The sequence below is a fragment of the Lepidothrix coronata genome, unplaced genomic scaffold (genome assembly GCF_001604755.1).
Source record: "Lepidothrix coronata isolate B3197 unplaced genomic scaffold, Lepidothrix_coronata-1.0 Scaffold88, whole genome shotgun sequence".
Taxonomy (NCBI): domain Eukaryota; kingdom Metazoa; phylum Chordata; class Aves; order Passeriformes; family Pipridae; genus Lepidothrix; species Lepidothrix coronata.
In genome coordinates, this window is record NW_016690268.1 from 1,527,011 (window position 1) to 1,553,901 (window position 26,891).

At 40.9% G+C, this 26,891-nt stretch overlaps 1 protein-coding gene across 1 annotated transcript in view; it reads right to left on the minus strand.

Annotated features, from left to right (window-relative positions):
- Positions 1-12,257: 12,257 nt before the first annotated feature.
- Positions 12,258-26,891, minus strand: part of DCT (dopachrome tautomerase) — a 17,706-nt gene continuing 3,072 nt past the window's right edge. The window contains exons 2-8 of the mRNA XM_017821035.1: positions 21,180-21,479; positions 19,619-19,719; positions 18,379-18,545; positions 16,542-16,721; positions 16,301-16,436; positions 14,647-14,848; positions 12,258-12,873 (exon numbers count right to left, since the gene is read on the minus strand). Of these exons, the coding sequence (XP_017676524.1) occupies positions 12,692-12,873; positions 14,647-14,848; positions 16,301-16,436; positions 16,542-16,721; positions 18,379-18,545; positions 19,619-19,719; positions 21,180-21,479 (1,268 nt within the window). The 3' untranslated portion in view covers positions 12,258-12,691. The remainder of the gene's footprint in view (positions 12,874-14,646; positions 14,849-16,300; positions 16,437-16,541; positions 16,722-18,378; positions 18,546-19,618; positions 19,720-21,179; positions 21,480-26,891) is intronic.

Here is a 26,891-nt window from a genome sequence, read left to right on the forward strand (position 1 = left end):
AGGATTTATTGATCTTTATATTAATCTTACCATAATTGGACTGGCAGAGCATTAGAATATAGAATCCACAATTAACTAACTCTCTGTGCAGAGAGAGCAATAGCTCAGCTAAAAAAGATTGCTTGTCAGGAAAGTCTTACTGATGCAACACACACATTCATTTGCAGACCATACTGTGGAATGCAACATCAAGAAAGAAATGAGGGAATCAAACTATCTGTCTCCCAATGCCATGAGATCTCGACTGTCTATGCAACAGACAGAAACAGGGAAACACATTCTTTCCACCTGCTGTAGGTGCCTATACTGTATGTTGCTCTTACTTCTCTCTGTTGACACTACAGAGGATTCGTGGTCTGGCATCATGGTATAACAAGCTGTGTGAATGATTCATTAGCATCCTCAACTTAGAAACCTTTATAGATATGTACAATGCCACAGTAGATGGTTTGCACACAGACCATTAATCCAAGTATTAAAGATAGGTGATCAGAAGTAGTCATTTTTGGTGAGGTAACTATTCTCAAGGTGTGTGAATGAGGACTCCCCAGTGTAGTTCCTTTCAATTCAAAGTTTAAAAGTGTTACAGAACCTGGACAATTTATACTGTGTGAGGACTATGCAATGGAGGATCAGAGGCACCTTCCCCAGCCTCTCTGGTCCTCCTCCCATTGAAGCTAGTGAGAGTCTGCCATCAGCTCCAGTACTAGGAAAAGCATATCTAAGAAATTTGATACTAACCATTTAAATCTGTGTTTATATCCTCAGTGTCTATCTCTCAAACAACACTGGTGACACTTAGTAGTTCATAATTACAATGGAAATAAAGTGTGGGACTACCTTTTACACTGTTGCTTAATATTCAGTACTGTATGTATATATCAACTTGACACCTCAGTGAAGACTTTGACATGCCTTATTCGTTCTAGTTATTTTTATGGTATTGGTTTTGTTAGATTGCTTTACCTTATAAAGAATAAAACTATAACTGCTCTGACTCAAAACTGTCCAATTCATTTTTATCCAAGATTTGTTAAATCTAAATCATGTTCATCGGTTCTTCTCATTCTCATCACCCTTCACTCACCATGAAGGCAATGTATATTGGTGGTTTGAAAACAGGGATTTGATATTCTCTGATGGACTACAATAAATATCTGAAGTACCTGCCTCGTGTCTTGTGGTTTCTTGTCTTCAAAAAGAAAAGTGCTCTCTGCAGACCAGTAACATTAATCCCATGACTGGCAGCTACTGGAGAATCATGAGATAAAATGAATCTTTAAAATAACTTACAAGAAGTTCATTCTACAGCATTCTTTTTCCAGTTGTATTTATGTGCCAGGCATATTTCCCTAAAATCTGTCAGAGAAGTGAAGAACATCATGACATCTAAGAATGAATTTCAGACAGAAGTCATTTATTTATTCTCTTGCAAAAGGTGAGATCTTTCTGTGGTTATACATAAAATACTTTAAAAAATTATAGTTAATTGTTTTTTTTTAATTACTTGTTAGTTCAAAGTCAACCATATCAAGAGCTAATTTAATGGTAGCATTTTATTGCAATTGTTGAATATCTTTTTTTTTTTACATAAGACTGCCCATGATACAGAAGTTTAAAATGTAAATCAATCTTATTCTTTGAGAAATATGGGATCTGGCAAATGAGAAGGTTTGGTTTCTCCTTTTTAATTTGACTTATTCTAATTCCTTCAGTTGAGTCTAAGATTTCATACTAGGTTTTAAACTAGTCAATGCAGCCTCTTAAAAATTCTTCTGTTGATTGGGTTTCAAGTTTAAAGGTTTTATTCAGCTGCCTACAAATTGAAACAGCTTAAGCTAGCTAAGGCATCTGCCCAGAGCCAGCAGACATGACATAGGACCTGCAGAAGCCCTGCATCCTTCCAGACTGGCAACTGGTTGTCCAGATGGGATGGTCTCAAGAACCTTAAACTAAAGGCCTATGTTTAGGCAAAAGAATCAATTTCCTAAATTCAGGTGAGCTGAATCCCACCCTAACCTGATACAAACCTATATTTGGGCAAACTGAATCTCACCCTGAGGATGGATTTTGTCGTCTAAATAGAGGCACTGTTGCCATTCTGGACACGGCAGGTTTGGTTCACTGCCCACTCTGGATCTGCTTTATATGTTGTGTCTACATCTTCTAGCCCACTGATTATGCCTTGAATTTTCTAGGGTATTGCAAATGGCACTGGACACTTTTGTGAGGCCTATTGAGTCACGGCTTGTATTGCATTCAAGATACCTGTCTGTAGCTGGCAAATATGCAGAGCAGCAAGAAATCCATGCCTTCCTGGGGTACAGGCTGGAGCAAATCCATGGCACCAATGAGCATCTCCAATGGCACTACATTACCTACATCTAGGTACCCACAGTAGGTGTCTAAGACAGATGAAGCCTGATACTTTCTGGGGGTGTCTGTCACCGAACTGAGAGAAACCAGCTCATTTTAAAACAGTTTTTGTGAATAAATTGTTTGAGTGGGGTTGGGAAATGTGCTCCCTTCTTTGCAGCAGACTGGGGTGTTGCTCATTCTAGACCAAAACACTGAGTTTTCAAAAAAAAAAAATATAATACTTTGCAGTTTTCAGGCTCTGAAGAATGATTTCCAGCCTCTAATAATTTTATAATATTCTTTATCTTATTAACAAAAGGCAAACTTTGCTGTGCATGGAGGTAAAAACAATCACTTGTCATAGAAGATCTTAGTGAAAGCATCAATTTAAAGTTCTGCTACTTGCCTGAAGAGACATTACCTGAAATAGTGCATAGAGTCTTCTGTGAATCATGGAAAATCTGACTCGTTTTAATTATTATTCTCTTCTTGGGCACTTACTAGAAGCTTCTGTTAATTAATAGTGCCTTGCTTTAAATCCTGCTGGAACAGAATGAAAATGTGAATTGCTAGAGATTTGATTCTGTTAAGTGTTCAGAATCTACCTGCCTATTCAAACACCACTGAATCCTTTAGTCTAGAAATACTATGATGACCATTTTCTTTGCCAGATTTCTGATATTTATTTCATGGCTTTATGAAACATTGCAAGTCTATTACGATCGTTTGTCTCATCAGAATGCAAATAAAATTCAAGGAGAATAAGATATGAGAAAGTATTAAAAAAAAGTGAAAATATGAGTACCTAACTGTTTGAAAACAACAGACACTTCTATTTGAGTTGCAGGTAAGATTCTGGTCAGTTTTTTTACAATTTAGAGATGATATTTGAACTCCAGCCTTAGCACTGAAGTGATATTGATATACTAAATTCTGAGTCTTTGGTGAATTTATTAGCATACTCTTGGTTTAATACACTATTGAACCTCATATCACATTTGCATCTGTGAAATGCATATCCATTCACTTGAATGTTTGGGTAGTATAGATGGCAAACATTAATAAATCGAATAGACTGTTGACAATCCAGGAAAAACCATGAGCAAAGAAAATGTTTTCTGGTACATTGTTAATCTCAGACATACCACAAAGCCATCAAATACATTCTCAAAAATATTCTGATATTTAATATAAAGAATATGCAGGTGTCAAGTATTCGCAACATGATGTAAATGCAAAAAAAAACCCCTCCCCTAGAATTTGGATCTGCATGAGGAATGATATTGTCTTATAAGCAGAGGGACAGTAGCCCATTTTCGTGCAGCTCCATGTGATGGATGATGCTCACTTCTGCCATCAGCTTCATCTGACCAAGCCCGACCCATGGGAGGAAGTGCAGGGCTGGGCAGCCCATGCAGCCAGGAGCTCTGGGGACAGGGCAATGAGAGAACATGAAGGATATGAGAGGTCTGGAAAAGAGACCAGCCTACTGTCCAAAGACAGCTTTGATACTTATAGTTGCCTCAAGTAAATTACACTATGAGATAGTGGGTATGGGAGAGAGAGGAGAGTAAAATGAAAGAAGTCCAGGAGCTACAGAATAATAGAATTAAGAGAAAAAAATTGAGTTGAGTATCAGTAAAAATATCCTTGAAGTGACACAGGTAAAGATACGTAGGTGGCGTACCCCAGGGATGCAAGGTGAAGCATTCTGGGTCTTGTAGTCTCCAGCAGTATACTGAAACGTGGGCAATATGTGTCCTACTGTGATTGGGTCTAGGCGAATCCCATGTTCCCCAAAGGGTACATAAGGGGGCATTTTCCTTTAAATAAAGGATTTGGTTGCTTGCCAGCTGAGCTGCTGGGTCTTGTCTTGTTATATTATATTAATAAGCCACAAAGATACCAAGTCTGGCTCCTGATTTTAATTTTTGTGATAAAATTTCTCTTTCTTGGCTTTTTTTTTTTTCCTGTTAATGATTTTCTTCAATTATGCTTTTATTCAGTTTTGGTAGAGATATTAATTAATTCAAAACAATCAATAAAATTATAAATACAGAAACTCTTCCCACAGTCTTAATTAGATGTTAAAAACTTCCATCTTTAATTGTAACCCTGACTTTACTTAAAACAGCAGACTACATACAATACAAAGGGTTAGTACATGGGACAACTATTTATGCTACTCAATTTATGATGCTTTTCTAAAATACAGCTAGGTTTAAGCATTTTTCTACCTTTTCCTACCAGTATGGATATTAATAAATTAGAGGAAGGTGAAACAAACATATTTGTCAAGCAAGGCAGAAAGAGCCAAAAGGACAAGGCAAACAACATGGAAGAGAGGAGAGACAGACAGGAGAGGTCTCTAAAGGAACCAAAAGAAGTGAAATCTCTGTGCACCTCCCAGCAGAAAACAGAATTGGGAAAATCCTGCACTAAAATGCAAACACACTAGAAATTCAGACTGGATTTCTTTCTTTTTTTTCTTTCCCCAACTGTTATGAGTCTTGGAAAATTCTGTTTCCCAATTGTGAGGCACTGGATTATTTTATTATCAGGTCAGAACCAACTCAAGTATTTGTGTGGGGGTAGCGCTCACAGAGCCCACACGGCAACCCTGCTGGGTGACCACAGAGCCCATATGGAAGCCTCATGGGACCGCTGTCAATCAAAAGGGCAGTCTGGGAACACACCCACGCCATGCCCCCTGGAACCCCTGATCCAGCCTCTGTTTGGCTGCACCACGCCTCACTCTGGCCTGAAGCCACAGAGTGGTCACTGAGCCAGAGTCCCACCTGGGACAGGTTGCCACAGGGACACATAAAACCAACAACACGTGCCCCTCTCTGATACTCTCTCTTTCCGGGGACCTGCCACCTATCATCAGAAGCTGGACTTCCATAGGACTCTTTGGTAGTAGCTATTTAATAATCTATTTTTCTCTTATTCTCCTCTCTTCTTACTCACTCTTCTATCTTTACTCCTTTTTCTTAATCATTTTATTTCTTTACTCTTTTAATCTCTTTTTTTACTTAATATTCTGGGTAACTTAAAACCGGTGGGTTGGATTTTGTTAGTTGTATGAGTTGGCATGTGCCAAGTTGGTGCTTTGTGAAATGCTTTGTCTTGGTTATATGTTACCCCTTTTAAACGTTTGACAAGATCCTTATTTTCTCCCTAAAATGATCAATAAAAGTATCTCCTAAGAAAACGTGTGCAGCATTTTTTCTTTAGACTATCTCAAGGTATTAAAGAACTAAAGGGTCTGCAAGAGTTTGATGAGCAAACTTTTGGAGTCTTGTATATTTTTTAAAAGTAATATTCCCAGTTGAGACTGTGGCTCCATGGCTGGGGTCTTACACGAATTCAGTAATTCTCACTGTATGCTGAAATATGTGAGGGACTCATCCCTAAAACAATTTCAAAGATCCTTAACCATGCCACGGACACAACTGAAAACTAAGAGATTTCTATTCTAGAGCAAGCCACTCCACTCCACATTCCATGAAGTGTGGAAGGAAAAAAGTCTGACATTCCCTGGCTGCAAATTGAATTTACTGACATTTGCCAGGCAAAGGCAATATTCCAAGAAGTCATTTTGTTGCTCAATAAATTCCCATTCCCATTCACTTTGCTCTGTAAAACCTGCCCCTACCTTGCTTCCAAATGAAATAAATCAGAATATTAGGGAAAAGTAGAGGGAGAAATTTTGTGAAGTACTACTACAGATGTGTTTTCCAGATAAAAACCATACCAATATTGAATAACTGACAGCAACTAAAGCAAAAATGAGCATGAGACAGGCTGTTGTGATAAGCTGACATGAATTCATCTGTCTGAATAACACAATTAAGAATACATCAGAAAAACACGAGTAGAAATCCCCAGACCTAGCTAAAAAATTTAGATACAGGCAAGACTGAAATGAAAAGTACCACTTTTTTTCCTCCCTTTTCAAATTTAAGTAGAAATATATCTTTTATCTTTATGTTTCTGTCCTAGCACAGCCACCAGGGTATACTTCTTACCAGCAGATAGACATAGTATAAATGAACGCTGAGCTCTGTCATCTCTCTCTCCATATATCATGTCCCTGATCAAATATTTTTAGTTGGGAGGTTCCATTTAAAAAAAAAATAAATAAATAAATTTCTATATTAAAAACAAATGCTTTCATTGTTTTTGCAAAATCACCAAAATCACCTTATCCTAAGATTACATGTGGAAAATGTGGGAGGAAAAAGAAAAGGAGATAGAAAAGAGTATATATATATACAGCCTGAGTAAAAGGATGGCTTTTCCTTCTGTTAAAAATCCAGCTTTTTATTTCCTCAGGAAGGATTGTGCTTTGCCTTCACAAGTGGTATTTTTCAAAGCTCTGAGTTGAATTGTAAGTCCATAGGGTTTGGCACACGGAGCGAGTGTACACATCTGCAGAAGAAACAGGCTTTCTACATCTCATTGACGCTCCTGTCTCCAGACTTGGGAAGAAGATACAGCTGCCTTGGGATGTGACATGCATCTGAACAGCCTTAGAGCTACTCCAAATGAAGCTGTTTGTTCACATCTCTGCCAGACAGCCATGCCAAGGGGACCAGCAAGAGCATAGCATGCCAAGCAAGAGTGCACCTGCTAATCATGAAGACAGTTGTTGATGTAGGTACTAAGGACTGTAAGTAAATATGATGTGCATCTGTGAGGGCTGAGCACTCCAATTCTTCTCACAATGCTCTCACCAGGCACGGCCAACTGGAGCAACACAGGAAGCAGCTCTTTGACAAGGTCTCCCCACCCTGAGCAGCCACTGACCATGGGATGGCAGGACACAGCAGTATGAAAGAAAGTAGAAGAATTTCTGATAAAAGACAGGCTGGACTTTGGAAGTGTCTGGTAAAACTGAAAGAAAAACCCAGTGAAGAATGTTTAATAAGCACTTCAGGCTCTGTCTGAAATTGGTGGCAACCAGCCCAAGCAAAGCCAGTCACCAGTCTTATTGCTGACAAGAACAGCTTCTGACCATTTAATGTGCTTAGCAGCTTTTCAGTTATCTCAAGCAGAGGGGGCAACTGTGAAACTGTTACAGATATTTGAACAATAATCTCTCCACATAAACATGAAGCTGCTGAAAGATGTTTTCAAGTAAAAGGCATAGGGGGGGAAAAAAAGGCTAGTGAAATCTCAGGAGACCTTCTTCTAAGTCAGAAGTGAAAAAATCTGGTAAGAGACAGGATGGACCAAATCCTTAGAGATGGGTGGCAGGGAAACAGGCCTGGAAGCAGCCTGGGACATAGCAAGGAAATCACCCAGTGAAGGAAGCTGCAAGGCCTCACCACTGAACATTTAAGCACTTGTCTCCCAGACATCAATCCACATAACAGAATTCACTATATCCAGAAGAGACAGCTGACCTCTCTGCTACACAACCATAGAAAATCAGGAACCAAAGAAGGAGACCCATGACAGACAGAACCACAGTGCTGGAAAAAGAGCTTTTTAATCTAGCCTGTGAGAAAGCCTGAGGACAGAGATAAGGGCTGAAGACATTCCATTTGAGCTGTAGACCTAGTGACTGCCTCCTATATTCAGGCACTCGGAAATGCTGCCAAGGGCAAAGGTTGGAGTCCAGTCGTACTTTTTTTCCATTCTGCCTGTTGAAGTTGCTCCAAGGTTCATGAATTTGTAAACAGGCCAGAGACAGCAAGGTAGTGAAAGAAGGAGAGTCGAACAGGGATGGATCATATGATGAGGAAGAGATCTGACTGCTTATTTGCTACCTAATGAATAGTTTGGTGTGTTGAGGTTTCTCACTCTCATAGTCAGATTTACTAGCTTAGTTGCTACACTGTAATTCCCATGTGTCCTGGCACAACGGAAAATGAGACCTTCGAAATGGCAACACCTGGTGATGGTGACATCATCATGAGTGCAGACAGATTTGTGAAGAAGATCAGGAGAGGCAAAATGAACCAAGCCTACAGATTCTGCAGTTAGGTGAATGCCTGGAGCTTTCTTCTTGCAGAGGAAACTGCTGGGGCTTTCATCCTTGGGGTGTGCCCTGCTGGTATGGGAGCATGGTTTTGGATCTATACAGTGCAATGGCTTATACATCGCCTTAATTTGAAGCTCAGTACAGAGGTAACTTTTGATGGCCAAGGTCTTTTGGCCTTTAGGAGAGGAGTTGAATGACCCCTCACAGGAAGAAGCTGGTGTGTAAAAAGATGGACAGCACTGGACCATTTCTTCTGGCCACTCAGGTCTTGGAAAGCCTAGTTTCAGCAGAAAACTCTGGAAAATTAATATCTGCTGTGTCTCACTGAAGCAGAGCAGGATCATAGACATAGCTTTGTTCATAACCTGACTTTGTGCAGGTAGCTGTATGCAGGGCACTTCACTGGCTGCATGCATTGGGTAATGCACCACAGCTGGTACTTCAGGAAACCAAGTTTCCTTCCCCATTGCCATCAGCCTGTATGCCTGGTTCTGTAAGTGTATACCTTTGCTACTAAATTTAGCTGATACTCTTTCAATCTGCTTCTCTTCTTTCTCTTTTCTTTCATCACATGCACAGGCAGGTGTCTATCTCAAAAGAAAGTCAGTAATGGTATTGCAACTTCCAATTTTACTGTAGTAGCCATGAGACATGGTTGCTTTACACCACTTCTTTCCTAAAACAGAGGCAGAATTGGAACAGATTCCATTTCAAGTATTTAGCTAAACAGCCAGCAGTGAGATTTAATTTAATTCAGAAAACAGGTTCTCACTAATTCCTTAAGAGTATTTTCATGATAATCATTCTCACAAAGGCACAGGCGATGACTGTCAGAGATGATGTGGCTGTCACCAGCTTACTACCCTGTCAAAAAATTAGACACCTAACCTACTGGGTGACTCAGAAAGCATTAGCTGCCCATGGATCCAGTACAGCCAATTGAGAGACCAATTAACTAGTGACTAGAGAGCATTAAACGACTCAGAAAGATAATTTACACAAAAGCCCTACATGCAAAGCTGAAAGCTGCATGGGTCTAGCTAACAAAAAGCACGAGAAAGAGATGTTTTTGAACACTTCTCTTCCAGAGCTCAAACATCTCATTCACAGTTGTTACATGCTCCTGTGTGATTCAGAGCCTTTTCTCAGAAGAAAGTAGCAATTCAGTAGGAATTATTTTAAAGGGGGGCAGGGAGGTGATGGTTACATCCATCTCACCTTGAAGTCATTGAGCAGTGCACCTCCCATCTGTCAGCAAAGCATCTTGCATAAAACACAACCGTAAAGAAGGATGTGCTGATCCCTCATCCCTTCTCCCTGGGCTGGGCTGTGTGATTGTTTAGTTTTGAATGTGAGAGGAAAAAGTGAAGAGCAGACGTGGTCCATGGGCACCAGATGAGGTTATGCTTTGCACTGATTTGTAGGATAAAAATCCCAGTGTGTACTGGTCTCTGTGGAGATTGGGGATTATGTGTTTTCAGCATTCTTTCCCTCAGTTTAGGAGTCTATGGGAGCCTTTGAGCATCCCTCTTCATCCCACCTCAGGACAATTCATGAAACAAGACATGGCAGGTATTTACTAACACTTGCATAAACCAACAAAAACAATGCCTCTTCTGTAGTTTGGGATCAGTGGAACATTAAAACATGTAAAATCAACCTTTACAATCAAACTTGTTGCAAGATTTCCTCCATCCATTCTTTAAAGTGCCTTTGCTCAACTTCCTTTCTTTTTAAGCATTTCATATAAAGTTTGCCTGTGCTTCTTCCATTCATGAAGGGAACAACTTTCCTTGCTTGCTAAACCAATACTGTACTTTTTTAAAAGAGAGAAAAAGCTTTCTGGTGTCACCATGTAATTTTCCAGTAAGCCACGAGAGGGCAGGTTGTGCTCTCAATACAGCTGCAGATTTTTATAAGCAGCTGTTAAAACCAGTCACAGTTTTAAAGCCCGAATTACTAAACTAAGGGCCAGCCAGTGGAAAAAGGAATGCACGGGTCTTTGACCCGAATATTTTTTAAGTGCATAGTATCAGTCTAATGCCCTCATTGCTTTTCTTCTGGAAAGGAAAATACCTTTCCACCCAAATTACAAGAGAGAACAGAACAACTCTGCTTTACCCACCAGCTCTTAGGCAAAATCTGTTACAAGTTAGCTACTGTGCTACATTTTTGACATTTCTCCCCCCTTTCTTTCTTTCCTCTTTCCTTTCCTCCACTGCCACTGTGGGGCGGTTTGCCAGGCAAACCCTTGGGACAGCACTATGCAAACCTGTAAGGTGATGAAGCTAGTCAATCACCCTGTGACCCCAAGGAAAAGCCTCATTCACCCTTGGAAATAGCAGCCTAGTGTGCATGCTAAACTTTGGCATTCATATCCCATGAAGGACAGAAATGTGTCAATCTCCATCCAACGGCATCTCTCTAAATTAATATTTAGCATGAACTGGTGTGTGTTCTGGGCTGTTCACCCTGGAGAAGAGAAGGCTCCAGGGAGATCTTATTGCAGTCTTTCAATACATAAAGGGGGCTTATAAGAAAGACAGGGACAAAATTTTTAGCAGGGCCTCTTGTGATAGGACAAGGGATAATGGTTTCAAACTAAAAGAGGGTAGATTTAGACTAGATATAAGGAATAAATTTGTTACAATGAGGATGGTGAAACATTGGAACAGGTTGCCCAGAGAGGTGGTGGATGCCCTATCTCTGCAAACATTCAAGGTCAGGTTGAATGTGGCTCTGAACAACCTGTTGTAGTTGAAGATGTCCCCATTGATTTCAGTAGAGCTGGACTAGATGATCTGAATCCAAATTCTTCTGTGATTCTATGTGAAGACCCATAGTCTTGTAGTGATGGAAAGCAGCTGACATCTCCTTCAGAAAGGCACATGGAGGTTTCAGACCCAGCTACAATCTGACACTGATTGGGGTCCAACTGATGTGACACATGTACACCAGGTCTCTGGAGACCTCATCTGATGTCCTCAGCACCGTGTAACACTGGTTCCTAACCAGTAAAAACCCCCAAAAGGCAGGCTGGGTTGATAGCTAAGGTACTGGGCTGAGCTGCTGTACGAAAAGTGCTTCAACCTTTGACATCTTGGGCATAAGCCAGGAACAAGTGCACTGGAATCCCCCAAAACAGCAGAAATGGCACCACATTGTTGTCCGCCTGACGCAGCAAGGGCTATCTGAGTGGATGGTGAGCAAATAATAATTTTTTTTTTTACCCAAAAAGTCCACATTTTAGAGATAAGTTTTGTGAGTTCCACATATTCAAAACCTGCTGACATCATCTTTCTAGTTCGCATAGGCAGTAGTGAGCAGGCCTAGAAGAAATACCACAAACTGTTACTAACTGATTTTTTTTTATTCAAGGCTACAAAAGCAACGTTTTTGTAAGACTCAGGACTTCACAATACACAAAGTCTGAACACTCCATTAATGTAATACATAAAGCACCAAAGCTGACAAAATCTGTCCAGGACTTCATTTGCTATATAAAAAACCTGTCTCAAGATAACATAGGAAAACCACCCAAATGTGGTTCAAACCTATGTCTAAATAAAGAAATATAGGGAATATATAAAAGAATGTTTAAGATGGGGTCTAGTGAGTGCCACATCCAAACCTAATTCCCCACCTGCAGACCTGGGACTCAGTTTCGTTACCTTGAGTCCTGGGTCCCAGAAAGTAAAACACGAGTGCACATGCAGGTGTCAGAAAACTCCTGCTTTTATATTTTAGGAGAATTTGAGTTTCAGACTTTGCCTACTGTTAACATCAGCTTGATTGGAAATAATATATAGAATTGATCATGTTTCTGAAATAAACTGTAACCAGGGGGTTCCTATAGTATTTTGTCAAACTGCAGGAGACATTTTGAAACTTAAAAAAAAAGACTATGTTATTCAGAATATTTATTGATAACAGTAAAATAATATGTTATTCAAATATATATGTAGAGTTAATAACTTTCAGCACATCTTAATGCTCCTAAATGAAATCAAGAACACATTGAGGTGAAAAATTATCTTGATTATTCAAGTTTCTGCTATTTGGATTCTTAGCTGTCTTGATCTAAATCTATAGAGGATGACTTACAAGTGTCACACACTCCAGATAACATTTAGTAGTGAGCAAAATCTAACTTGTCTTGGGCCTTGCTCATATGTACCCAGAGACCTCACACATTACAATTCACAAGATAACAAGAAAAACCTGAATGAGAACAATTTAGTCAGCTGCCAAAGGAGTGTGTGATAAAGTCTCAGCTAAGATCTCAGTAAGTCAGTCAAGGTCACTTTCTACAAGAATAAGCAAAGACACAAAGTGAGGGCACTAGGCCTCTCCCATGTACTTTTTGGGGCTGAAGCTCACATTCATCAGTGGTTCAAAACCTCTTCTCTGCCTTCGGTGCTGGAAAAGCACAAGCAGCAGTACAAGCACCGTCAGAGCTGTAAGTGCTCCTCCTATTGTGGATCCAACCATGACAGCCCAGGCTTGGGTTTCTTCAAGGGAACCTGCAAATATGAAATGACTGAAGTGAGGAAAGCCCATTATTTAATTTTCCAAATTACGTGGAAGAAATAGTATTTCCCACAACCTGATAACTATGATTACTTGTGCAGCTTAGTGACCCACAGGCCACAGGGGATGCTGGTAATGCACCATGTAACCGAGATACGTACTAGAGCTGGAGATGTTTCCTGCCTGAGAAGTCTAGAGCTGAATTTAAATTTCAACATTTTATACAAATTAAAGTGTTGGCAATGGGAAAGATTGGCAGTGATAAGATAAAAAAAACCATTCTTTCCTCTAATTTGGCCAAAATTATGAATTATTTAAGCAATTCTTTCTACAATGACTTTCCAAGAAAGCTGCTTCCAAGCTATTTTGGTCAATAGAAAACCCTCAAATTTTCCTGTAGACAACAAAGCAGCTTATTGTCAAACTTTTAACTGAAAACACTAATTAGTGTGGTTCTGCTGACCAGCTCCAGATCATATCTGCTGATTTTGAACCACTTCTGAGGAACCACTGTCTTCCAAGACAATATTGTCCATTCCAATAATAACACTTGGCTGAATTTTTGTGTTTTTATTTATGCTTTCAAAAACAAAAATTCCCTGCAGTCCTGTTCTGAAAAATGCTACATATACTGAGGTGTAATAATTACATTTCACTAAACATTAACAAAAAGCTCTGAAGAGGACTTCAGGTATTTAGAAGTTAGCTTGACAAATGGGTTTAAGATGGCTCAGGGAGACATCACACTGATAATAAAAGCAACTGAAAATCTTTTGCCCCAGTCTTCAGTCTCTGTCAACAAAATAGTTGAGGGTAATCATTCCAAAATTCAGCAAGGTCACAAAATGAATTGTTTACCACTTTACCATCTTTCAAGAGCCAACCACATAATAATATATGTTGATTTCTAATGCGATTATATAAAGTACAATTAGCAAGTTATATATTTAGATAAAAGAGAAGGGTTTAAATGTAAAAGCTTTATTGTCTAAACACAGACCATGCACACACCCCTTCATAGAGAGCTAACAATTTATTTAGGTGGAAGATGAGAAGCAGCAGAATCACAAGCTGCCTTTGTTCCTCTCTGGATGCCTCATGCTCAAGGGGCAGCTGCATTTTCAAAGTAGGAGAAGGGTATAGTAGCCCAAAGGGAGGAAAACTTAAACTCCGTAAAAGGGGAAGTTTAAATTCTCAGGAAAAATTCTAGGGATGACCCCAAGAAAAGCATGGCAAAAGCTACCATGCCTTCACAAATCAGGGGTCTCCTGCATGAATGCAGCCCGAGGACAAGGGTTTCAATCTTTTGTAGTCTATAGACCTTTATATAGTCTCCACAGATTAAAACAGATTAAAACCACAGGCTCCTGGGCTGAAAAAGTATTTTTCGATGACTGGCATTAGCCAGAGAAGCTCCCTGCAAGAGTGTCTGCCCTCTGATGGGTTAAAGAATCCTCTAACAACATTGGGATAAACAACATTGGGAACAGGAGTCAAAATCAACTACTCAGCCCAGAGGAGCACTATTCACAATGCTGGAGCAGTTCCAGCTGATGTGTTTTGCAGCAAAGGAAACTAAGCATGTGCAGACTTACACGGTGAGTTGTGACTACCTGTCTTTGCTACCATATGTGTTTACTAGTGAGCAGGCGAATAGACCTGTGTGTTTTGCGAAAGGCTCCTTGTCTTATATATGCCTGTGTCATTGAAAATGTAAGCTGTCTCATCACTTGGCCTGGAACAGCGTCCACACCTCTGAGGCATACCTGGCAGGTCAATGGCATAGGTGTAGCCAAGTTGCTCCGCAGTTTGGAAGAGCTCATCGTTGGTCACAGGAGGGAAAAATGGGACCATGTTGTACAGTCGGTTGTGACCGATCGGGGCCAGCTCATCAGGCCAAGCATTGTCATGGGGCTTAAAACGTTTCATCCACTCATCAAAGATGGCATCAGTAAAGGAGTGAAGAACCTGCAATCCAGGCATGGGCACACGCATTTATTAAGCTCTTTCAGAACTCAACAACCTTTAAAACACTGTCACCTAAGGTGGCTGGAGCTTTTGAAAGAGAGAGAAGAGGATAATTTAATTTAGATGGAATTAAAGAAGGGGAAACTAGGAAAGCTCAGGGGAAGACTAAACTGATCTCCTTCTTGGGACGTTCTGCTGTATGCATCCTTGTTGCTGCTTGTTCATAATAAGCTGTTTCTCCAGACAGTTTAATATCAGCTGGCATCAAATGGACAGGTTCACCTTCCCAGGTGAGGGACCACCGAGATCATTCAGGTGAATGTACCTTTCAAAATTATTTTAATCATTCTCATCTCTGAACAAGTATGGGAAGTTGCAGGAAATTTGATTCCATCATGCTCATTTTAGAGTGTGCCACCAGCTCCACAGCTCCAGGTGCCCGTGAATTTGATCAGGTGTTGCTCAGTGTGTTTATAGGTCTATAGTTAACTAATACAGGAAAGTTGTTTCAGAAACCTAATGCAAGTGTCTGGAACAATTCAAACTGATTTCCTCATGTAAAACATGCACTTGTGTTTTTTTAATTACAACCCTGGAAAAAACTTAGAAAATATCATATAGAAAATAATCTTGTGTATAAAATTACAGCATAGTGAAATAAATTTGACTGTGTAAGAAAGAAACTAATGTAGGAATTAAAGAATTATTAAGGAAATAATCTAGAGAACACTACATAAGTATTTGGACTAATTTCTCCAATAAAAGATTGCAAACTTAAAATATAGGTAAGAAAGAAACATATATGTCTAATATATAGACGTAATATACGAAGAACTTATATATAATGACTGTGGTTTAATTTAACAAAAAGGAAAATAAATTTGCGTGAATTTATTAGGAGAGAAACATGTATAAGCAGAGTCAACTGCTGGCTTTTTATTTGCACACTGCTGTTTGTGCTGCCCATTGCAGTGCAGCATTATACCAATGCACCAGTGAAACCACATTATTTCTATTTCCCAAGAGCCCCTGATATTAGATGTGCTTCCTTTTAGCCTGTAAATTTTGAAACAAAGAAACAAACTACTCAGTCTACTGCTTTAAATTAACTAGCCCCACTTTCAGTTTACCTTGTTGCTGTAAAATTGTCTGATATAAGCCATTAAATTTAGATACCACGTAATGAAAGGATTCAGAGCAATGTGACTTGGAATAGCAGCTCTTCTCCCCAGAATCTTATTTTATATTTTACAAATCACCCTGAGATTTCTTTCCTTTTTATTTGACTATTATGCAGGTGTGGCAGTGTTCAAGAAAAGATAAAAGATTCCTTCTTTTCTATTAAAAGACAAATTTTTAGGGAATTAATTTTCCTTGTTCTGCAAACCTCTGGTGAGAAAGGTGCCTTTGAGCCACAACCATTGCCTGTCACGCTGGGGGTAAAAGACCTACCACAAAGATGGGATCGTTGGCAGCTGCATGAGGAAGAGCACTGGTTCCATTCAGGAATGAATGAGCCAAGTTATGAAGGCTCAGCATTGACGAGTTCAAGGCTCCATCTGGTTTATCAAAGCCCTCCAGCGCATTCCTGCGGATGGGTAAAAGCACCATCAAGGAACCATATTTGGCTGACAAATGTGCTCATAAAGAAAACCAGTGACCCAGATGGCTCTAGAGGAGCTGAAGGACAAACCTGAAACTGAAACTGGAATTGCGGAAGAAGGGGGGTCTGTCGAACTCCTGCAGCGATAGGCACCTCCTGACATCCTCCATGGTGGGCAGCTGCTCACTGGAGCCCTTGGGCGGCCTCCGCTGCAGCGGCCCTTCATCACTCCCGTTGCACAGCGTGACCAGGCGGTTGTAGTCGTCCAAGCTGAGCAAGTAACAGAAAGAGGCACAAGTTAGAAGAAGGTGATGACTTATTTGTTGGCTTTTTCTCCTGTAGTATAAGAGGCCTCAGCTCTCATGTGGCAGAGCAGAGGCTGGGGACAGACACCTCCTGGCACATGTCAGTTTACCTCCTGTGGGAGACGAATTTATTGCAAGACTGTCACCATGCCATGGTTTTCTGTGGCTCTGCATCCTCTGTGGACCATCAGTCATTTGGACCAAGAGCTACCAGGTTCATTGTCCACAGAGATAGGATGCTCTTAAAAAGGGAAGCACAAACTCCAGTCATGCCTTCTACCCTCTCAAGGGTTTTAGAAGACCAGTTTTCATCAGGCAATCTGAAACAGTCTTTTCAATTTTGAACTGAGAATCTTTCACTCCTGAGTAAGGACTACTTTTTTTAACTCTTAGCAAAAAGGGAAAAAGTCCCAAACAAAGAAAACAGGAAAGTCCCACTGTGGTCTGAGCTAAGGAAATGCGATAAATTGCAGAAAACAGGATTTCACTTTCCATCTCTCATCCCCTTTAGAAGAAAAGCAACTACAACTCGTTACATCCTCTTTTTTCAGGGCCTGGAGAACATCTTGCTGATACAGGGGTTGCCCAGTAGCTAATGTGGATCAAGTCCTTCATATCAGGGAGAGAAAGAGGGAAGGAGGAGGAGAAAAACACTATAAGACTTCTGGAAAAAAAGAAAAATCTGTCTTATTCCATATGAAATGAAACAGCATTTTCAGAAACTCATGAAGTAAACAAAAGGTCTTCCATGTTTAACCTTGCCAACGCAAAAGTTTAGTCACTTCAGTTTTCAAGAAAAAAACAAAGGTCTATTTATCTTACAGAAAAAGTTGGGGCAAGATTTAAAGCCTAAAGCTGGAATTTCAAGTAGCTCTTTAGGTATCCAGAGAAAGATGCTCTTCTGAAAAGGCCTGAATTTTTGGTACTTTTCTGTCTGACTGACTGCATGCTCCCCCTGACCTGAGAGAAGAATGATATATGGGTGTTGTAACCAACAGCATCTTATGTCACAGCGGCCCAATCCTGCACCTGAATCCCCCATCAAAGCCCTGCTCTCATACGAATCAGTATCTGCCTACAGAGAGCTGGCAGCAAGCTCCTGGCTGGCTCTGTGCTGTTTTTCATGTGAAATCTCAGACACTTCGAAGTCAATCCTCAAACTGCACTAAATATATCAGGGTTAAGGTCTCACCTAATAAAAGGAAACAGATTTTTTAGCCTATCTCCAGGTTTGTATACGCCAAAACAATTTTCTGTTTCTGCTGCTGAGATCTGTTGGACGTATATTACAGAGAACTAACACACAGGCACAAAATCTATCTTTTTTAGAAAGATACTTGCCAAAGTGTAAACTCTTCAGACCTTTGCGGCCATAAATTGGCTGAATCAACTAAAATTCTGTACCAAAAGTATCATTTTTAAAAAATATACTTCCATAATACCAGGTGAGAAAGTTTATACAGCACATCTACGCACAAACTGACAGTGATTTCCAGTTTTAAATAAGACATCTTGACTCTTTTCCTGCTGCTCACTCACACTGAGAGAGCAGCCCATGCTGTGAATGCTGAATGAAAGCAGGGATTGGTCAGCATGCAAGCTTGCCCTAGATATTTTCATACCTGTTACAAACTACTTGCCAACGGGAGAACCTGGAGCTCAGGTTGATCAGCCCTGGGTCATCAGGCCGCGATGCTCCAAAGAGCTGGTCTGTGCAGATGTCACACTCATTTCTACCCGTGGCAAAGTTCCAGTAAGGCAGCGCAAAGGAGTCGTTGCCCATCAGTCGCTGCAATGGACAGAAACACATTAGCAGGGAATCACCTTCAAAGGAAAGAGAAAGAAAGGAATGCCTTCAAGCTGTTCACTGGGTATTCAGTGGATATTTCACTGCATATTCTGCTTTTAATTCTGCGTTTTAACTACACGCATTTCACAGTGCTGCTCCAACTCCTTTCAAAAGATTGGGGCGTTAAATCAGTCTAAGCAAAGTCATTGTCACTAGTTTCCCTACTGTGGGACTGCACTTCTTTTGGCCATGTTAAGATTTCTGCCAACCCAGAGACCAGGCAGAAGAGCAGAAGCAGAGATGAATTGAGCCTTAAGCAACTAAGAGGCTTTCTGAGTGATGTAAGTGGGTAATCGGTAAAACTGTGCATGTGGTTGGCTTTCGTTCCAGAAAGGCTAGCCCTGGGGAGGAATCTGAACTGGTATTAATAGGGGAGTACAGTGCATTTGCTTGTGCTTGCTTGTTAGATATGATTTCACACAAACAAGATCCTGCAGCTACTTTAATAGCAACCATTTTCATAATGAAGATCAACAAGGCTGAAATACAGCCAATGCAGATGTCATGCAAATGGAAATGAGTCAATGCTTCTGTAACTGACCATCAGGCATGTTAACATATATATCTTTAAAAAGATGTATTGATAAATATATGTATGTATTAACTGTATAATATGGCACATTTAAAGGGAGTGATATTTAGAGCTAGTTTCATTGGGATGACATCTTCAACATCAGCAGACAGTATCTGTTACCAAGTTTTACATTAAGGTGTCACTTTGATTTTGTTAATATATACTATTATTTTACATCTTCTGTCCTCTGTTGTGGACGAAGGGAAAATATTTCTGTGATAACCTTCACATCATTGTTCACAGTGAGAAACTGTTCAGTCCTCCGTATCCTGAAAGCCCTAATTTCACTCAAAACAGAAAAAAGGATCAGTGAGCAAATACTTCTGGGACTTCGGGTAAGAAACTATCCTAGGAAATAGCTTACCCTTGGCTGGCTCAACAAAGTCACATAGCAAAAGGGAGAAGCTGCACGAGGAAAGGGAAAAGCTGTTCAGCTAACCTGCAGGTCTCTCTCCAGCAACAGCAAATGGTACCTATGCCAAGTGACAAAGGCAGGTCCTTGATGGGAGAAATCAATACCTTTGAAGGGGCGGCCAGGACCTACAAAGGAAAGATAAAATAATCATTTAGGAACCAAATGAGGCTTGAGAGAAAGACAGCACCTTCTTTTATTGCCTGGATTGGAGTTAAACAAGGACTTTCAGCTCAGTATCTTTGAAAAGAATGCACACATTAGAAGCTACATCACTTACTTGGAACAAGCGAAACAAACTCCTCTGGGGATATTTCGTCAGTGTTTCTCAAAATTTCACATTCCCTACAACGTTCAGTATTGTGAAGATTTCTTCTCAGTTTAGTGGATTTTGACTTTAAGAAGCAGTTTTACTTTCTCAAACTTTAGCTCTGCTAATATGTACCACATTATCTCATTCTCTTGCTCAGCTGCAGGACTTACACCATGTATCTATCAAGAGAACCTCAGCATTTTCCATAACATGGTAACAATAATTCAACATTCTTTGCCAATTTTCTTTAAATTGTGCTTGTTATTTTTGTATTGTATTTTGCTGTTTCACAAGAACTAAGATACCCAAATGTGAGAGGCTTCAAACCACATATGGATTTTTTTATCACTGCAGCAATGTATTTATTTACCATTGCAGCAGCACTAGAAGTTGCCTCTTTCCCTGTCCATATGACTGTCCTGTCCCCTGAAGGACCTTTGCTCTCACTAGGGCAGAGACTGCCTCCTTCAGCCCTGCAAAATGGAACCATGTGAGAAGGATTAACTGAATGAAACCCATTGCAGAGTAGCAGACACCCTCCATCAAGGAGATAGATATGGGTTGTTCAGCTTGCACAGAGGACTGCCAGTTAGAAAAGCCATACCGGTTGGTGTCTCCTCCTGCAAGAAGTAGGCTTGGTGAAATGGGGCTGGTATAGGTACTTCTGTCTAGAAAAGCAATCAGGACTAGGAATCTGGATTTGGGAGAAAGCATGGGATTATATACCCAAACCTCTAACCTAGGTTGGTTTTAAAAGCTGACTGTGGTTAGTCAGGCAAATCCCATCCTTAGTGACTTGCTGAAGACCACAGAAAGCAGTAGCACTCTGGTCCCAAATATCTGTGCATGGTCTGTGCCTTCATCACTGTAGAGCCCCTTCACCACTGCCACTGCAAGCACTACCTTGTCCTGTGGACTAGAAACATCTTTTTGAAGTCACTCACTGCCTGACCACACTTCAGTTCACTCAATGGTGAATACTGTGCACTGCCCCCATGCCAGATGGAAGATGCACCAGGGATTGCAACTGGTGTGCTCCAGCTGCCACAAGGAAGGGGACCAGACCACAGCAGGTCCAAAGGACATCTCCCTTGACTATGGATGACCACCAGCTTCTCACCACTAACTGTTTTGCTCCACAGTGCTGTGCCTACTACTGGGACTCACTGCTCAATGAGGTAGCACAGCTGTGTTAAGTATATACCTTTGTTTGGCAGTGATACTCATCGGCCTTTCCTTTACCTACAGAGCCCATTGGATAAAAAAGGCACTAACCCATTAGCGTGTCTCTGACTGAGTAGTAATGAAGCCAAACAAAGTAGTTATAAATACTACAATTGGCAATTTGCGGTTCCTCTCCGGTTGGACCAAGCAGACTTCTCCAGTGCTGAGTTGCAATTACGTAGTCCGGGTGAATGGTTGTCTTTGCACGGTCTAGAGCATCGAAGAACTGCTCTCTCTCCTCTGCTGTCAGGGAGTGGACATTCTTCCTGACAACTGCTGGCTTCCTCGTGTTGCATTCAGGGCCAGTCCAGCCAAACTTGCAGTCACCACAGTTATAGCCACCAAAGTTTCCTGGATCAAGAGGGTACAAGCAGTCATGACATTAAGAATCAGGGAAAACTAACAGTGAAATGCAGAAGAATTAAGATTTAGCACTCTTTTCCCCCAGAGATGCCAGTTCCTGGAAGGGACAGGAGCTGAGCAGATTGGCAGCTTTGCCAATTGCCTAACCAGAAGGATGGCTGGCTCGATTCCCAGAGCCACAGTAGGGCCAAGAATCACACACAGTCAGATGGGGATGTGAAACGCTGCGTAATGGGCTTGATGCCCTGAGGTGCTCAGAGCTCTCCAAAGCCTTCAGGCACGTGAGAAGTCTCAGTGAATAGACAGCTGAGCAATTGAGGTTAAGACCATGATGAAGTGCTTTTCTGGATTGGCTCTCAAGTACTCCTGTTCTTCGAGGATCAAACCCAAAACAGGGTCAGTTCACATGGATCATTAAGTAGAGAAGAAAATCCCCAAACAAAACAGTTCTCTTAAGGACAAAACTTAGGAGAAATTAGCACCTCTTAACAGTGTATCACAAACCAGGACAAGCACCAGGGGTGCTGTTGGTCATGCTTTAAGCATTATTAAATGGTGCTGCAATAACAGCCTGAGAAACACTGCACAACTATCGTTTCCTGCTGGCATTATTCCTAAGGCAAGTTATCAAGTCTGCTCTAGGCTATTAGGTCAGACCCTCCGATGTGATGGAAGAGTCCAGGAAAGCAGAGCTTGCTTTAAGCGTGGCCTCTTGCACACTGTGGCAGACAACTGGCAGCAGCAGAAAGGCCCTGCTGCAGCTTAATCCCCCATTGGTGAGGGAAACAGGGAACAACCGACCATTCCTGCAGTGGACACCTCCCTCCTGCCTCCATTGCTGGCAGGCTGCTGGCATATAAGTGGTGTAGGACAGTGGGCATTGCTGCCAGGGGAAGGGGGAAGCAGAGTGGCAACCACAGGTCCTCTGGGATCTCCACTCCGTTCTCAAAAATCTGCACTGAGACTACTTAACACCCCCCCCTCCAACTCCCTGTACACTCACTCCACAACAACCATGCCAATCATTTTCCAAAATGCAAGAAAATCTCACTGCTTACCACACATATCACTGCTGCTAGATCCAGGACAGGGTTCTGGCTAACATGGGGTTGGGGAAGTGTCTTATGAAACATTCCTGGATAGGCAAATGTCCCTAGGCTGTAGACTTGAGTCTATGAGCACAACAACAGTTAACACCAAAGTAAGATTTCAGATTGTCAGGGGCTACAGAACTTATTACCAAATTCAAAGATGCACGAGGATACAAGGGATGTTACCAAGAAGACTCTGTAACTCATGGCTGCCTCTTAGGGTAAGGGCTACCAAACTCTAAACATTTGTGACAGACTTCTGTGAGACCTACCAAGATGATATGAGGACTCCTAAATGTGGTTTTGTACAGCTTATGATTATTTTGGGGGCCCTGAGGTCTGTAAGTTTACATGCTACCACGAAGCTTAGGACCAGTGCTAAGGTTGGGGACCACAAGCATGAAGACTTCAACAAAGTTTTGGATCATGCACAACTTGATGGCATACCATGGGGACAGTTTCCAGGTATGTGGCTTACATTTTGTGCCAATGCAAGTAGGAGCAGTTGGGTTCAGCTGCCATGTTCCATCTAGGGCAGAAGGCACTTGAAGCCACTGGTCTGCATTGGTTTAGAAGGATGAATACATACACCAGTAAAAGCAAGAAGGTTATAGTTTTATGAAAGAAAGAAGATTGTATGGATATGTTATTATGATGAGGGCAGAGATGGCAGGGGAAATAACATGGAAGGTTGATTTAATCACAATATCCTGAGGATCCCATCAGAACAGCATTATTACTGTTATCTACTTGGTGTACTCCACTGTCTGTGTACTTGCTCATTCTTCACGGCTCAGCCTAGCAGTTAAGGCCCACCACATACTGTACATACTGTACTGACCAGATGACAAATATCAGGAATATCTTGTAACATTGCCAATTAGGCCATGTATATTGCTCAAGTTTCATTCATGGACCATGAACTTCTGGAAAGCATCTGTTGATGCCTCACACTCGAAGGTTCACTTCAATCCTTTTTAAGAGAAGGAAGAAAAAGCAAGAATTAACCACAAAAAGATCTGTCGACAGCCTCTTTCGAAATTGGCAGTAACACTTGCAGTCATTTAAAGGACCCCTCTTCTCACAGTGCTGGATAAGCATCACACAGCACTATCAGAACCAAAGTCAATCCAGGACCAGGTTTGTCCTGTCTGGTCTTAATACCAGAACCAGTCACTTGTTGAGGCTCTGATGGTGCCTATTCCTCTTTCAGTCAGGGCCCTTTGCATCTATGCAGGTCTTGATGCATGAAATCATTTTATCAGACAATATCTGTATTTTAGGTATACTCTATGTGCCTCCTCAGTCTCTGAAAAAACATTTGCAAAAGCCTGAAACACTGAAGCATCTACATGGGAAAAAACCTTTTCTACACCTGTGTGGCATTTGGAGCCAGGTGGACAGATGACTTCTCACCTGTTTCCCTTGGGCAGGTGATAATTATTTCCAATTGATGCTCTGCAGGATTTTCTCCCTTAACCACCCAATCTATGAAGGAATCCAAGGGGTCCATTCTTTCCATCGCTTCCCCAGACATTTTTCAATGTGACCTGAGCTTTTACTGAGTAAGTAGGAGGACTGCAGAGGAGACTGGCAAACAGGAGGAGATGATTTCCAGGGAAAGTGGTATTTCACTCTGCAGTATTTCTGCTGATTGTGTTGAACATGTTTGTGCCATCCTTGGGTCTATTTTGCAATGTTCTATTGTCAGAAACACACATAATAGCAACACTTTATGATATCAAAACTTGCTTTTCATCATTTTCTTTCAACAGACTCCTTGCATCACCGGACTGTTGTTATGCAGCAGCCGAAATGGCAAGAAGCTGATGAAGGTCTGTGAGAGTTCCTATAATGCAAACAGGAATGACTGCAGTAATCAGACCTAGGTTTTCTTATGTCCCACCCAAACCACTTTTGCAGTATTTGTTTCTAAAGCACTCTACCAGGCCACTGGTCTGGAAATGATCCATTGCGGTTTTCAGAAAATTTATTTACCGACTTGTGGACTTCCCACATGACAGTACTGTGAAATGTACGTCCTCTTACAGCTTAACTTCCATGTCTCCTATGTTGGTGATGGTGGACTTCAATAGTACAGCTCTAGGAGAGCAGGATATAGCACACAGTAGATCCTTTCAGTAAGGCATTCAAGATCATTTTGCACACAGAAACCATAGGAACACGCAAGGATTTACGCCTTAGCATTTTTTCACCTTCAGTGACTAACGCATAGCAACTCAGTGTACTACCTCCCCAAGGCTATGCCAGGGACAACAGAGATTATTATCATCTCTTGTGGTTCCCAGAGAATACAGTGTTGGAGGTCATTCTGGTGCCCAGGCAGGAGATGATGTCACTGTTGGATGCTCCTGGCTTGTTCCCCTCTTTCCAGGAATGACCATTGTACTGCTGCTGGCCAAAAAAAAAATCGTCTGGGATGTCTTCTCCACTAGTCCTTTTGTCCGGATATGGGATAACATGCCTTGGGTGGGGCCTGTCTTCTTCTGTGACTAATCTCACCAACATTTATGGTGCTCTCTCTCAGTGAAGTTGGATGAATCTCACTGTTTCTGTAGACACTGTGGCCATGCTACTTCTCCCATTGGGTCAGTCCATGGGCATGGCACTGAGACAAATTCACTTCTTATGACGTGACCCTTGATATGTGTTTATACACATCATTTGTGTATACTAACACCGGTCATTACATACCCCTGCAGCTGCTTCTCAAGCCCAGAGATTGCCTGAGATCATGGATTTTTCTACCTCTTAGGGGTCATAACATGTGGTTGGCCTTCAGACACCAAACATAACACAAATTAGTAACTCCATCAAGTCAGTGTCTTTTCTTCAGTAAAAATGAACCTATTCAACACTCACCATCTTCTGCCTTGTTTTATTGTATCAAGATGAAACCTGAGCAGCTGCCACACCTCTTCCTTCCACAGGGACCAGCTTAATACACTTCATTTATTGGATGAGGAGAAAGGACTCCTTTTCAGATTTCTTCAGCCATTGCATTAAAACAGGAGTTACATTAGATTTGAAATACCAGCACACTGCAGGTGGGATGAGGATTCCTACCATGTGAGACAAATGGCTAACTCTCCTCTCTTCCAGCTCTTCATTTAGACACCCTGATAGTCTGTAGGATGTGGAAGATCTGTACCTACTACAGGATTTAATGGGATCATCAAGGTATGGCTATTATTTAGTACTATCCCACAGGCACATTCTCCTACAATAAGTAATTTAAGTGTATTTTATAACTACTTCAGAAGCTCAATTTTATCTCATGGGATGGTCATCATATCAGCTACATGGCTTAATTGGCAATATTCAGCACATGCCCACATGTAAACCTTAGAAAGTGGCAGCAGAAAAAAAAGAATTATAATTATGTTTAACTCCTCAGTGAACTCAAACGTCATTGTTTAATCACTAGCACAATCTGTACTAGCAACCACATGACTGACTGCAGTGGTTTTTCACAATAGTCTTCTGTCTTGAGTTTTTAAAGTGCTATACCAGATAAGTATCTGTAAAATGTTATCATCCAGAACTCAAAATAGCATTTAGTTCATAAGTCTTCTAAAATAATTTTCTTCTAAATTAAATTTATCGCACTGAAAAACCGCTTTGTTGTCTAACTAGCTACAAGTCTCAATATTCAAGGTTAGACTAGTGTATCCAACACCCTGTCTAATTCAACACGTACATCTTATTGAAAAACAAATTACCAAAGTCTCCTTCACACAGTCTGCACACTGTCAGGATCTGACATCAGGTCATTTCAGTTTAAGAATTCAAATAAATTGAATTAATATTAGGTGCACCCAAACCAATTGTAGAAGACATTCAATTAATTCAAAACTGAAAAATAGACAGAAACTAACAACTCTTTGCTACCTTCCAACTACATTAATGGCATAATCTCATATTTTTTATAGAGATTATATTTTTGCTGCAACCAACACACTGAGTGAAACATGCAGCAAGAAACATCCTGACAACAGATTTGCAGCTGTCTATTTGACCATGCCCCTTGGTACAAAAAATGGGAAGCAAAGCTGGATCTTTCTGTTGTACTAATCTTATTCCATTTTTCCCCAGTTAAAGAAAGACTAATGCATATTATCTGCTGAAGCCTAGAAATGGAAAAAAATTAATATGATCCCATAACCATTATCAATATTTGCATTTGGGTTCTTTTCCCTTTTCCTTTTCTTTTTCCTTTCCTTTCCTTTCCTTTCCTTTCCTTTCCTTTCCTTTCCTTTCCTTTCCTTTCCTTTCCTTTCCTTTCCTT